Source organism: Arthroderma uncinatum, assembly GCF_011692745.1.
Source record: "Arthroderma uncinatum strain CBS 119779 chromosome Unknown scaffold2, whole genome shotgun sequence".
Lineage (NCBI taxonomy): Eukaryota > Fungi > Ascomycota > Eurotiomycetes > Onygenales > Arthrodermataceae > Arthroderma > Arthroderma uncinatum.
The window spans coordinates 5417143-5431282 of NW_022983864.1; the positions used below are offsets into that span (position 1 = coordinate 5417143).

Here is a 14140-nt window from a genome sequence, read left to right on the forward strand (position 1 = left end):
ATCAATTTCTCTGAGGAGGATTCTTGCTTAAACACCGACGGTTGTAACGTTTATTCCGAGCCTTGATATTCCTACATATTTCGGCCGTCGTTGTATTCATGAAGCAAGAAATCATGGGCGAAAAGCCACGATCTGCGTCTGTAGAAGCAGACCGCAGTGGAGGGGAGGAGGGCCCCCGACAAGACATTATCGGCCGCCCATCTTCGTCTGCACCAGATGAGGACTGGTTTGCATGGTTGCAAGTTCTCGGGGCCTTCTGTTTAAATCTGAATACATGGTAAACTTGCTCCCAACCCGGAAAGCGGCCGGACTTCGTCATCAGTGGCTTACCATCAATTGTGATCTCCCAGGGGACTTATGAATGCCTTTGGAGTTTACCAAACGTTCTATGAACTTGAATTGCTCTCTTCAAAATCTCCTTCGGATATATCCTGGATTGGATCGACGCAGGCGTTTCTCATGTTCATCATCTCGATGGCCGTGGGACCGATTGTTGACGCAGGCTATTTAAAGTCGCTGCTTGGACTGGGGTCGCTGCTCACTGTTCTCGGAATGTTTATGACGAGCCTCTGTAGCGAGTACTGGCAGGTCTTCCTCGCTCAAGCGATTACCATGGGCCTAGGTTTTGGTTGCCTCTACGTGCCCGCCCCGGCGATTGTCTCGCAATATTTTCACAAGAGTACTGCGCTAGCGATGGGCGCGTCTTCGGCTGGCAGTGCTGTCGGTATGTAGCAAGGAACCCAGAGGAGTGAGAATAACCGTCAATTTCTAAGCTGAGGATTTAGGTGGAATCATATACCCGATCATTTTCACGCGCCTCCAACCCCAGATAGGTTTCCGTTGGGCTACTCGGGTGATCGGGTTTATCATATTGGCAACCCAACTCCTCCCCTTTTTTCTGATGAGATCCAGAGTCATCCCGATGACAAAAACAAAGTACAGCCTGGTAGATAGGACAGCATTTAAAGACACACCATTCATTCTACTCAATATCGGTCTCATTTTCGGGTTTACGGGTTTGTATATCATCTTTTACTATATCCAACTATATGCACTCGAAGAAAGCAGCATCTCGACGGTCCTTGAATCTTATCTGCTTGTGATTATTAATGCGAGCTCATTACCTGGTCGTTTGATCCCTGGTTTCTATGCTGACAGGATTGGATCTATTAATGTACAAACAATGGTTGCGTTTATTAGCGCGGTATTGACATTTTGCCTTATTGCGATAAAGAGCTCGGCCGGGTTGGTGGTCTTTTGCATCATCTGTGGGTTTTCGGCTGGCGCCTTTATGGGACTACCAGCTGCAGGGGTGGTGAATCTCTCTTCTGACAAGAGTAAGATTGGTACCCGTTTAGGGATGACGTTGTCCGTTGTAGGATGTGGTGTCCTCGTGGGCAACCCTATTGCGGGTGCAATTTTGAAGGGGACAGGCGGCTGGGTTGGACTCATTGGATGGTGTGGTGCTTTGCTAACAGCTTCCGTCCTTAGTATGGCCGCCTGTAGGATATCCAAGGTTGGTTTGGGGTTTAAAATGGTGATATAATATACTTAGATAGTTATATAACTGTCGAGATATAATCTTCCCCAGAAACTGATCATACTGTCAACTATATAAATCAAGATTCTTCATGAAGAAACAGCCTCCACTTTGAATTTCTATTTTCTTTTTCACCTCGTGATTCTTGAAACCATCTATTGTAGCTCTCTTGTTATCAGTTGGAGTTATTTGTTGGCCACAGCACCTTTCCATCCGGACAGAACTTGAAGCGATCTACCATTCTCCCTGGGACCTCATCTTCGTGCTTGAAGCAGGCGGTTCTCTCACGGGCCCATTTCTCCAGCTTTCCCCAGTCCTTACACATTCGGACCTGGCCCGCCCCAGTCCCAGGTGGACTTTGGAAACCAGCATACCGCGGCGTGTCGTCTGCGTTACAAATAACATCCTGGCGCAACTGGTCAAGGCAGTGCTGAATATGAGTAAAAGCAATTTGTTGTGGTAGTCCACGATCAGCGTTCCAGACATATCGAAAGAGGGTTCGCTAGTTATGCAACTCAGGTCAGTTTATATGTGCTTCAGAGAGGCAAAGGGGAGGAGCCGGGTGGAGGAGCCATTAACCAAGCAATGAAGATTGTGGAATCCTTGTAGTAGATATACTCCTTTATTAGTATCCCACGGAAAGCGCATAGCATGTGGAAGGCGTTTTTTGGATACGAATTCCTGTGGAAGAGCAACAACTCCTGGATCGCCGCTGAGTTCTTCCCATAAGCGGGCAACCTCGCTCGCGTTTTCAGAAACAAACTTGGTAGACTGGTATATTTGTATGGGGACAGTCCTTTCTAAGCCAGCTGCAAAGAGTTAGTGAAGTGGCCATATTCTAAGGGGTGTTGTCACGACGCCGCACCGAAATATGATCCGCAATCGCAATTTGGTGATGTGGTCTCCTTGAACTGATAAATGATGAGGAATCCATTCAGACAGAACAACACGGCTATTATGGCTGACAGTATAGTTACTACGGTTCTCTGACTGGTTGGATTTTTGAATTCTCTTGCCAGGTCATCGCTCTCGTTCTCGATCGAGCTTCGCTTAATGGGGTGGTAGACTTGGTGGTCGCCTGACATCATGAAGTGGTTGAGTATAGCCTATCTAGTGAGATTTGTATTTGAGGAGAGGCAATGGTGCTACTATGAGGTATCGGGGAACAGGGAGGGTGCAAAGGATCTACTTTAAATGCAATAACAGCAAGAGAACGGCTCGTTAGCATCCATGCAATGCCGAGAACTGCAACCTCATGTTACTTGTATAGTCAGTTGAGTCGTAAATTTAAAACGTTAATTGAAGATTTCTGTTCTGTGTATCTACGCTTGGATGTCTCAATCAATATTATAACTCTCTATAAAGTCACCCTACACAACTAAAAGGGAGTAGCTAAAGCCTGCAACATCTGGCTACAATTTCAGTATATTATTCGTGGTCACTCAATACAGAGCCGAATATGTAAGCCATATATGCTCGCCTTATGCCTCTGCATCCACCCAGGACTGATCGACTTTAGCAGGGTAAACGACGGCTTCATCAGCGTCCTCTATAGACCCTACTGCGGCATCAGAATAATGACCACAATGTAGATGGGCCATGAAAAATGCGACTCTCTTCTCAGCAGTATAGATCATTATAACTTACGTGCTTTAACCTCGGCATCAACCCATGATTGATCGACCTTTGCTGGATAGACCACGGCCTCATCAGCGTCGGCAGAGCTACCTGTTACAAGAGTCAGTCCTAGGTCGAGACAGCTGCAAGAAAATGGCCATACCGGTAGCTAAAGGAGCAGCGCTAACAGCAGCTACCAGAAGCAAGATGATTGAGATTTTCATCCTTGGTTTCGTTCGTTGAGTGTGACTTAGTTTGATATTGTGAATACCAAATAGATTTTCTGAACGGGAATATAACTACCACAGTAGCTGGAGTCGCACAACTTTCAAATATGTGTGGTGATGACAGTGTGAGATGCTCATCCACCTAGTCGACCCAAACTCCAGCTTAAATACCCTGCGGAATTTGTTCCAATCATGCATCGGCCCCCTACCTTTCAGCCTTGATCCAAAGTGCCACTATATTTGGCTGTCGAATCGTCCCCCTAGACATTCATCCACTTTAATATACGAGCTGCCTGCATATCATCCATCACTTTGCATACATTTAGCCCTTCACGGCGACATAAGATGCCCGGGTATGCCGATGATACGAGAAAACCACCGTACAACCAAAGAGCATACACACCGACGTAGGAGGATTATATTGTACCGACGGTAGTAAGAAAACCAACGCCCCTGAAGCTTATCGGCTAAATACGCCTAATTTCACCCACGCTGATATACCCAGTCGGTATACTAAGCAGGTATGCTCCAAGCTATTACCCAGTAGTACCCTTCCATGTACTAGAAGTACGGAGTATGCTCGGTGACTTCTCGATCAAGGGTAACGTACTTAGCTCTTGGCTAGTGGAACAGCCATAGAGTTCTCGCCCGTCGCGGGCCGAAAAGTGGGGACCAGATAAAAGGTTCATGTACTTGGAACCAATGAGAACTAGAGTTGGCTGTCATTATGTCGTTACTAAACCGTTATACCATACTCTTATTGGATAATACAATACGTACTAAGTATTACAGGATTGGCAGAGGAGCGGGGGGCGTTCCTTCTTTTTAAGCTTAACGGGCTAGAGTGGGTCACGCAAATGAGAGTGAGGTAGGAACGTCACTTGTGCTACGGACGGTGATCATTGATTAGCCGGAACTAGGGAAGAGCACGACAAGCCCCGTCGGGCGAAAGGATTGACCATCCCTCGGATAGGTACCCCGCCGGCCAACCTTCCTTATTAGGCATACGGAGTATACAAACAGTGTTAACAATGCTTACAACGTACTTACAATGCATATACTCTTTTTCGTACGTACTCCGTAGTCCTCTGACCTCTTCTGCTTATTTCATCCCTATTCAATATAACTTGATTCACTCTATATAATGCCTAGATAAATGTCTTAAAAAGGGTGTTAAGGCCAAATCTACATCGACGAATCATGCTCAGAGAAGCCTCTCCTATTGCTCACTCGCCGTTTTTCAGCCCACTCTGTCAAGGCGACATAGTCACGACAAATCCGTTCATTGCCCCATCCGGTAACTCCACCTAATCTAGCATCAACGGGCTCCAGTGTGGAATCGGCTGCACATGTAAGGCTCTGGCGCAGATAGTCGAAACAGTGCCTCATATGTGAGCTGATATGGTCATCTTGGCTGCTGCGGCCCCCGTGTACAGCCCCGTAGTAGTTCTGGTGGATGGACCACTTGGCCCTTGTTAGTCTCCCTTCATAGACGCCGAAAATGGAGCAGACGTACCAGGCAGTGAAGCTGGTGGACCACTGACAAGGTATAAACCTTCTTACTACCAGCGGGATAACCTACAGAACCTTGACCGACTGTTCAGATGCATGGGCTGCCAGTTAGTACGGCCACAGAACTAACGAATGCTTGGATATTGCTCACGGGGAACGATTGAGTCCCAAGCTGCCTCTGTATTGGTGTCGGTCTGAGGGTCTGCACCAAATGTTCGATTGTAGACAAAGACCTCCTTATAAGTCTCAAGTGGGATCGCGGCTGCGAGAGAGCGGTTTAGTGTAACGATGTCAGGATAAGTATTATTGTCACTTACGGTTAGAATATAACGCATTGCCAAGTGATCTCCTTCCAACAAGTCCCCCTATACCAGCGGAAACGGCAATTACCGTCAGCAAGAATAGATAATGACTCAATGAGTACTGCATCAGGCGAGACAAAATCCAAGGACAACGGTGATCGTTATTGCCAGCCAATAGCTGATACCGAGCGTTGAAGTTGAATAACCCCATTGCTTGAGGCTGCGATTGGAAATAGGAGAAATTCCACGTAGGCTGTATGAAGAGTTCAGATAAGCAACATAACAATTTTGGCAAAGCCAGGTAATGTCTAGCCATGAAGGCTTCTTGTCAAAGCGAACCTGCCATTCACCTCCTTTGCAGAGAGGCTTTGCGCCCTAAGCTCTGTGGAGCTAGGAAGAATGCTTGAGCTCATATCAAGAGCGAGGGGATCCTAAGAATATTTATTGGATGATTCCGTAATTCTTGTATCCTCGCTGTAACGCAAGGATCTGGGTTTAGAGCTGGCATTTCCTAGTCTTCGGTAGAAGGGGCTGGTTAGAAGTATGCGCATCGACAAGCCCCTCGGACCGAGCAACCGAATGGCACAGTCGTTGTCTTCATGAACCTGGACAGGAGAACCCCTTATTCTGCATTGAAGTTGAACATCTCCAACTATACTTCAAAACAAAATATTTCTACTGGGGTTGTTCAACCATCATTGATATTTATGTTTTGGTATGAACGATATGGAGCAAAAAGATAGCAGGAACCATGTTGCCGAGCCATTGCTGGGGGATGAAGAAGCCCTGAGAATATCTGCGGAAGAATTCAAAGATACCTTTTCAAAATTCGATAAAAAGCCGAACAATCGGTCTTGGAAGAAGCTCTCACCATGGCTAATTCATAGTTCCATAATAGTCACGTATTCACTCATTTTCTTCGCAATTATCCTCCGTTTCAGTTATAGCAGGTTTTCAAACGATGATAGGTGCAAAGAGAGTCATTCAAGTCTTCCATGTCTGTTTCTTCTTCGTCCTTTTCCCTAAGAACTCATTCTGACTTTGTCAATAGTGCCAGCCAGAGAGGGGCTGCAATGGGAGTACCGACAATTCCCAACGAAGATAGTGGACAACCCTCTAGCAGGGCCGCCACGGCAAGAGTTGGAGAATGCATGGCATAAATTTCTAAAAAGTAACTTAAGTATATCAAGAAACATTTGTAGACTTCAGCTAACACTCCATTTGACTCAAGATGACAATATACGAGTGCCTATCGAGTATCTAAAGGAGAAAAATCTGACCTCAGTGTATACCAAAGATCACTCTGAAGGTATCGCATCACTAAGTGTATATCACTCACTACACTGTCTAGTATGTTCATTCTTAATTGGTTTCCCTTTTCAATTGCTTCGAAGATTAACCCAATCTTCATTCTTTAGAAGAAAGTTAAGCGCATGATGTTTAAGGAGCATTACTATGCGAACCGCGATGGAACCGCAATGGCACGAGAGATTAAACACGCCGACCACTGTATAGAGTACATTCGCGAGTCCCTCATGTGCCAGCCAGACCTGTCCCTAGTCACCTTCCGTTGGATCAACAACACAGCCCAACATAAGGACCCGACAGAGTTCTATCCGACAAATTTTGATAAGGATATGCATCGTTGTGCGAACTGGGAACATCTCGATCGCTGGGCGGGAGAGCGTGTGTTTGATCTCTTCAAGGTGGATTTATTAGATAGACCAAAGAAGAGTACAGGATGAAAAATAAGTTTCCTAAGATCCACGACATTTTGACATATACTAGGAATCAACTAGGTCTGGCTTTAACAGTCAGATATTATCAGTGGGGCAAATGCAATCTAGGTATGTTGAGAGATAGCCGTGCCTAGATATATAGTTTGCTCTGATCGCCCTGATATATATGATAATGGATTGGTTTGTTACAACATTGTCTTTAATAATTTTGCCAGCTCACTTATTCCATAAACTCACTGGGGCGTCAGGAGTACAATAATACTTTATTCTTTATCTGGTTGAGTGAGTCTGATTTTAGAAACAAACAGGTTCAAGGAGTGCGCTGCCCTGTAAGACCTATACCCTCATCGCCTCAACGATTCCATCACCACCCTCATCCACTGGGTCCCAGAACTCAACCACCTTAAGACCTGCCTTCTCCAACAGTGTACTCCACTGTTGCCTTGTACGTTCCATCCCTCCATTGAAAGCCATCATTGTCATGTCCAATTGTGCTTGGAACTGCGATGCTCCTCGTTCCAAAACGATAATTTCGTGCAGAAGAAGCTTCGAGTATCCTGGCGTCATTGCCGATGCTACCTTTTCAAGAATTCTAAGGCAATAGGAATCCGACCAGTCATGTAGGATATGATGGTAAAAATAAACTCTTGCACCTATAGAGTCGTTAGTTATTATATAGTGGTTACCCTTCTTATTGTATCCCGCCATTGGTTTTTTGAGAGCGAAAGTTTTTGGGAAGGTATATTCAACATACCTGTTACGGGCTGCTCAGTGAAAAAGTCATATGCGACTTTATCGATTGCAGAGTCCAAGTCTCCAAGTGCCTCTACGACCGCTGGCAAATCTTCCAACACCAGTCTGCCTGTGTTAGGAAATTTATTCTTATATGCCAACAAGTCGTGACCCTTTCCTGCGCCTACATCCACTATCAAAGCCTTGTCTAGAGTCACCCCGTCTAGAATTTGGCTCTGCACTGGGTACCAGTCAACCCAATATTTTCGCGCGCCCATCGTGTTGCCCATAAACATGTTGAAATCTTTGAGCAAGGATGGTGTCGATGTAATACGTTCGAAAGTGGTTTGTTTTGTGTCAAAGGCAAATTGCATGAGTCCGTCCTTGGGGTCAACGGGGCAGGAATGGCCTCTCTGAAGCAAGAATTCAGGGGCGCTTTGCATAGCGGGAACAATCAAGCGGGAACTACCCAAGGCCAAAAGAAGGCATTGTAAGTCAGCTAGTGAAATAGAGATCAGAGATATTCCTAGCATATAATAATAACTCACATCATCCGATGGCCAGCCGCAATTTCTTCGGTGGCCATGGCCTTTGAGACACGCGTCGCTTTCCACGTTTTTGATGCGACTTCCTCGACAAAGTGGGATGTTGACAAAGGCCGCAAAACACGTACTATAGATAATTCAATATCAGGTAGGCAAGATTTAGTGGAATTTTTTGGTGGAGTGTATACTTATCAACAGTTCCTCGGCACCGGACAGCTCGGCCAACCTCGCAGATGTAACAGGCCCTTCCTTGACAATGTGCTCAAACAAATTCAAATCGACAGCAATCCGTGCACTAACAGCGATCATAGGCTGTAGAAGAGTGAGAAAAACAAGTATACCCAAGCTTGCAAGGGAGCAAAACGTAAGAAACATGTACCGAAAAGGCCATATCCACTGCAACATTTTCTGGCTGTTCCAGCTGGGCTGTGAGTTTCTTGCTTAGCTGCAAGCATTCCGTCTTTGCTTCATGGTCCTTTTCGTTATTGAGCCTCGAAGCAAGGTGGTATAACTTCGCAATGAGAGCGGATGGGTCCTCATTGATGGTTCCTTCAACTGAACCCATGGTAGGATTATGATATAGTTTAACGAAATAGCTCGACGTTGTGTAGAAACACTCAGTGTTGTATCAAGCAGAAGAATGAATTAGAGGCCCCCGGAAAGTTCCGTGTATGTTGCCGATGTATATAGCCTCCTATCCTGCAGACCGGGTACCCAGGTATGCACGAGCTTGCCACCAGCTTTATCAAGTGAATCGGAGGAATAACTGAACGAACAGCGAAGCAACGCCGGTCCTCCGTCCGCTCCCCGCCCGAATACCAACAAATACCAACAGCCCCGTCGACTTTCATGTTTGCTTGACGTTTACAAGCATCCTGGCGGAGCTAAAGCTGTAATGGGTATAAGGATTCTTTGTTCCCCCACGTCAGACTAAGTCGGCTGTGCCGCGTTCGCGGCATCGATGACAGCAAGGGACAGGGACAAGGGCCCCATGGCATCCTCCAGCTTTCTCCCTCGATCTGCCTCCTTGCAAACCGTAGGATTCATGTGTGTCAACCAGCCCTTGGCACGTTCGTGCCAAGTTGATTATCATGATGGGCGTTTGTTCGGATAAATATACGGGACAAAGCGTCGGTCTTTTACAGACCCCCGACAACTGAGGGGCGCTGTTGGAAGAGCTGAGGGTAAATCCCGTACAGAATCGACCAATTACTCCCCGTACGGAGTACCTTTATCCATAGGGGTATGGGATCAGATTGTCGTTCTTCCGCGTTTTGTCATCAAGCGTCTGACGGACGACGACTCGCTCTTCAATCTGAGCCCGAAACAAAATGTTAGCATAACTAGTTAGTTAACTACCTCGTCACGCATTATATAGGCGAGAAGCGAGTTCGGATGGATATCAGTGTTCCTGATGATGATGAATGCCCTGCAGGATATACTGCAAACTTCTCGCCTGTAGAGGTGCAGTCGGGAGGGGCCCGCAATCCTTGCGACCAGAGGAGGTAGTATATTCCCAGAAGCGCTAATCACTAGCAGCTAAACACAATGCGAAAGATAGGTTCGGTACGGAAGGCTTGAGCTTCATTGCTAGCAACGTCGCCATTGTGTTTAGAATATCGTCGAACTTGCTGGCCAGAGCCCCAACTACCATCGGGTAACTGCATCTCTAAGAGGTCCGGATATTAAAAACTCTCAAGAAAATATAGGGGCGAGCGTCGTTACGCTTGTCCGCCATTGGCCCCAAGGCAGGCAGTGTCACATACGGAAGACGACGGACTGCAGTTATACCCATTGCCATGTTAAATGAATCATTGAGTGTGTGGCGAATAGAAATTCTGCGGTCCTGATTACGCACATCTATCCTTCATACATTCACCTCCCTTTCACAATATTCCTAATGATTCCTTGTGCCTATCAGCCCTGAATTACCCACTGAATGTTTTAGATCTAGTCGAAGCCCAAACTATTGGATATCTCAACGCACGAACCCCACCAGGTCGGCGGGGTTCGTGCTTGATCTCCGATTGATATTGCATAGTGTGTTGGCACCACCTATCTACACAACGAACTATCAGAAAACAAAATCCACGTAGGTTGTTGAGAGGGAGAAGGGTTCCAGATAGAGACGGGCGCTCATGCGCTAATACCTTGTCTGCCTCTTATCGAGATGTCTTGATGTAAGTGTACGACAATGTTAACTGGGTAAGTTGCTCAATATCCTGGACCTGGAAGCTTGCTAAATATCGCTCATCCCTAGGCAGGAAGGGTATGTTGGCATCAAGTTTATGATACATCTTGCTTTTCCCTCCATTAAATCGTAACTATCTTCCAGCACCTAGATGCATGCGGCCCTTCGCTGTTGCTGCTACCAAATGGGGATGGTATTTACGAGCATTCCGTTTAAACTTCATTAGAGATAGCCACTAGATATATGTACGCGACATCTTGCATAACAGCACACAGCTCTAGGGTATCAGAGAAAACATGTACTTAGGGGCGAGAGTCAGCAGTCTCTACGCGGCCAAATCACCAACTATATCGAACGCATAGGACATGTTTTATTGCGCCTCTTCGCCAGTGGATATAATTTCAGTACAATGCCCCCACCCGCGCTGAATCAAAAGATCCACGCATACTCCGAGCTCTTGTCAGGAGAGCATCAGAGAGAAGCTTCTATCAGAATAAAACGGCGCTGTCATGTATATAATCAGTGCGCTGAGGTGGTGTGCGATTGACCTGATTGCATACTTTGTTGGAGAAGCTGCAAGAATCTGTGTGCCGCTATGCCTAGCTAACTAAAGACGAGCCACCAGTTGCCGGTTTGGTTTCCCAACTAGCCATTGGTAACTAGTTAGCGATGTGGCCGGATGATTGTTCGGTCGTGAAAGAGGGAGAGCAGATTGAGGGACCGCTGTTCCAGCTTACAGTGTACATGGACACAACAGCGTATCACGCCACATATGCGGAGTAATACTAGCAGCAATTTGCGGCGGTTGAAAGGAGATAATAACTCCCCGTCGCGTATCTCTAACGTGTGAGTGGTTGGAGTATAGTGACCTGCTCGAGGTTGTTGGTTTTGCGGCTCGGTTAGTCATGTTCGTCCAGTTGTCAGTCCGATCACCTTCGCGTAGCTCTCAATGGGAGAGCAGTTTGCCAAAGCCGATTAAGCATGCAGCTGGTAGGTATCAAAATCCGCCTTATCCATGGACGGTAGAGTCAATTGAGCTTCAATATCGCCACTCTTCCAGCACAATCAACATTCGTCATCGCTACGTTCGCTTGTATCGCCCAATAACCAGTCGGCGGACAACGATCACGCGTTATCTCTGGACAGACGTCGCCTCTTCAGCCTTGCAGTAGGTTAGTCAACGCTCATCGACATTCATGGGCCTCCATGGATCACTTAAGGCTAGAATGTGGATTGAAAACCGCCGCAAGCGATTCGGTCGTCAGGTTTAGCTTGCACGTTGGGCTCTAAGGCCTTCCTGGGACCTTTACCCGAAGACAGTTAAACTAGCTATGTGGGATTTCTCGTCAAGGACGGGCAAATTACCTTGCCATGTCCGTCGCGACCCTGCATCGCTAACCAGCCAACCGCGAGGTCGCCCTGCCATATGCGAGACGAAATATGGACATTCATCCGTTGTCTCCATTGCAAGCTTTTTCTGATATCCAGCCCGATGGCATAGACCCGCCTCGGGGGCGTCGCCTTACCGTCGACTCCGAGCGAAGACGCCCGTGCAATGACAGCTACACTGCAGACTAGCTACTCTTTTGCAGGGAGACAAGCGACATGGAAAGTAAGGAAAGGATAATACCCAATCGCAACTATCTGTTGAGATATCCAGTGTGATCTGGCCATGGCCAACTCGGCCTCAGAGAGTGCTGTGACCGCCATTGATGGCGAGGGAGGAGAGTCTCTCTCTCTCTCCAGCTTTCATCCCGTCTCTAGTATTTATACCCCCCTTCTTCCCTTCTCACAAGGAATTCAGAAAGGATTATCACAAGCAGAAGTCCTCCAAAACCCCATTCCTCTCCATTATTCACACACACACACACACACACACACACACACACAAGACGCCGATTTCCCTTGGAACAAGTTACATTACCGCCAAAATGAACCTCCAGGCATTTTTCAAATTTGCTGCTGTTGCTATGCTCGGCGTTACTTCTGTCCAGGCATCACCTTTCTCTCTCGACCGCCGCTTCGACCTCAAGCCGCGAGACACGGTTGTCTCCAACCAATGTTCTGATCTCGTTGTTGGTGCCACCAAGACACCCGACATTGGCTCCGTGTGTGTTGCTCTCACCAGTGGCCAGCTTAGCATCACCTACAAGATCGATGTCACTGGCTGGACGTTCAACGAAGTCCACGCCTGGGTCGGCACCTCTGCGCCTACAACAACTGTCCCCGGCGCTTCCCCTGGTCAATTACCTTACACAGTTGCCAATGGCAAATGTATTATCAATTCTGATAAAACTCAAGTCGTGTGCACTGTCTCTCCTATCCCCAGCGCATGGAGAGGCTGTGACGGCCAACTCTACATCGTTGCTCATGCGGACGTAACTGGCCCAGGATCAACCACCTCGCAAACCGCATGGGACAACGGTCAATGCTTCGACTCCAAGGGCAACTGCGCGAAATACTTCAAGGTCAATAGAGAGTGCCAGTGCCCAGTGGAAATTGACTATTTCCCTGTCACCTCTACTGTATGTTGAACAATCCCCAATGAGATTCTCCATACTAATGACTGCCACAGTCACTCTCTACTAGCATCTACCCGTCTACGTCGACCACCACGTACACTACCTCTACCATAGTAAGTGATCTCAGTCTTTATACTATCAGGTGCAAGCTTAGCTAACATGCGCGCTACTAGTCTACGTATACCACCTCTACTACAGTTACCTTTGAGACTCAGGTATGTGTCTTACTCTCTGGGTTGTACATGCAGATCAACTAATATTGCTAAATAGTCCGAATCTACTACGACGATAACGTCCGTCACTTCAAGCGTGATCATCACAACCCCGCCTCCCACCACCACTACCTCGGCTTGTGCCGACCCAGCAGCCGGCACCCGCACGACTACTATCTCCAAGGAACTATAGTAGCGTGATGGTCGCGTGAAGGGGAACCTATCTCTACGAGTCGGTCATGATGAATGATGATGGCGATGCACTACTCTAAACAATGACGGTGTGAGAAGTAGTTGTCTAAAGTAATCCTATGTTATGTCTTTCAGTCATGTTTATTTCTTACCGTAATCCTGCTGTTGTTGCCTGGCAGCGTTAATTAATGATATTGGATTCGCTACCATTTCCGTTACTATTAAATTAATTCTTCCTTCTCTTCAAACGTGTATTCATAGTCTCCTCTCTAGGTTAGCCATTCATTCTTGAGAAGAGATTTGGAACAATCATGGCCAAAAACTTTACCATACAGGGCATCTATATCAAAGGAATGTTTATCACTGCTACAATATCCAGTGCTACCAATGTCAGATGCGCTTTGCCACGCTATCATATCTATGGTCTTGCTCATTTAATACGATAAGCTTGGAGTTACCAGCAGTCCCCTCCATGGTGCCAAAAAGGGCATTAATATGACACACGTAGTCAAGAATCAAGTCCAACATACTATTATACAACGTCGACACCGGCAAGCCGAACGGCGACCCGAGGAAGTTCTTCGCTTGTCTTCTGCGTTTTGCAGCCAATGGTGAGCTTAGCGAAGATGTATCCGCACCCAATCACCAGCTTAGAATGACATCTTTCCCTGCAACTTCCCGCGCGTCCGGAGGCATCGGCCATATCGTTGGGGTTGACCATTAATATTAACGCCTTCGGTGAGGTTGCAGTCAGGTCTAGAATATAAGCCAAAGAGGATGTGTTCCCCGACGAACCTTCGGGTAGATAA

At 46.9% G+C, this 14140-nt stretch overlaps 3 protein-coding genes across 3 annotated transcripts; 1 reads left to right on the forward strand and 2 right to left on the reverse strand.

Moving 5' to 3' along the window:
• Window positions 1-3021: 3021 nt before the first annotated feature.
• GIQ15_03583 (uncharacterized protein) lies at window positions 3022-3381 on the reverse strand (the record flags this gene model as incomplete). Its single annotated transcript, XM_033551000.1, has 3 exons — window positions 3022-3101; window positions 3188-3268; window positions 3321-3381. The coding sequence occupies 3 exons, from the start codon at window positions 3379-3381 to the stop codon at window positions 3022-3024; spliced, it is 222 nt and encodes a 73-aa protein (XP_033408161.1).
• A 3892-nt stretch (window positions 3382-7273) lies between these two features.
• GIQ15_03584 (uncharacterized protein) lies at window positions 7274-8779 on the reverse strand (the record flags this gene model as incomplete). Its single annotated transcript, XM_033551001.1, has 5 exons — window positions 7274-7590; window positions 7692-8134; window positions 8218-8341; window positions 8403-8526; window positions 8594-8779. 5 exons carry the CDS (start codon window positions 8777-8779, stop codon window positions 7274-7276), a joined length of 1194 nt encoding a protein of 397 aa, XP_033408162.1.
• A 3557-nt stretch (window positions 8780-12336) lies between these two features.
• Window positions 12337-13332, forward strand: GIQ15_03585 (uncharacterized protein; the record flags this gene model as incomplete). Its single annotated transcript, XM_033551002.1, has 4 exons — window positions 12337-12930; window positions 12981-13040; window positions 13101-13142; window positions 13198-13332. 4 exons carry the CDS (start codon window positions 12337-12339, stop codon window positions 13330-13332), a joined length of 831 nt encoding a protein of 276 aa, XP_033408163.1.
• Window positions 13333-14140: the final 808 nt, after the last annotated feature.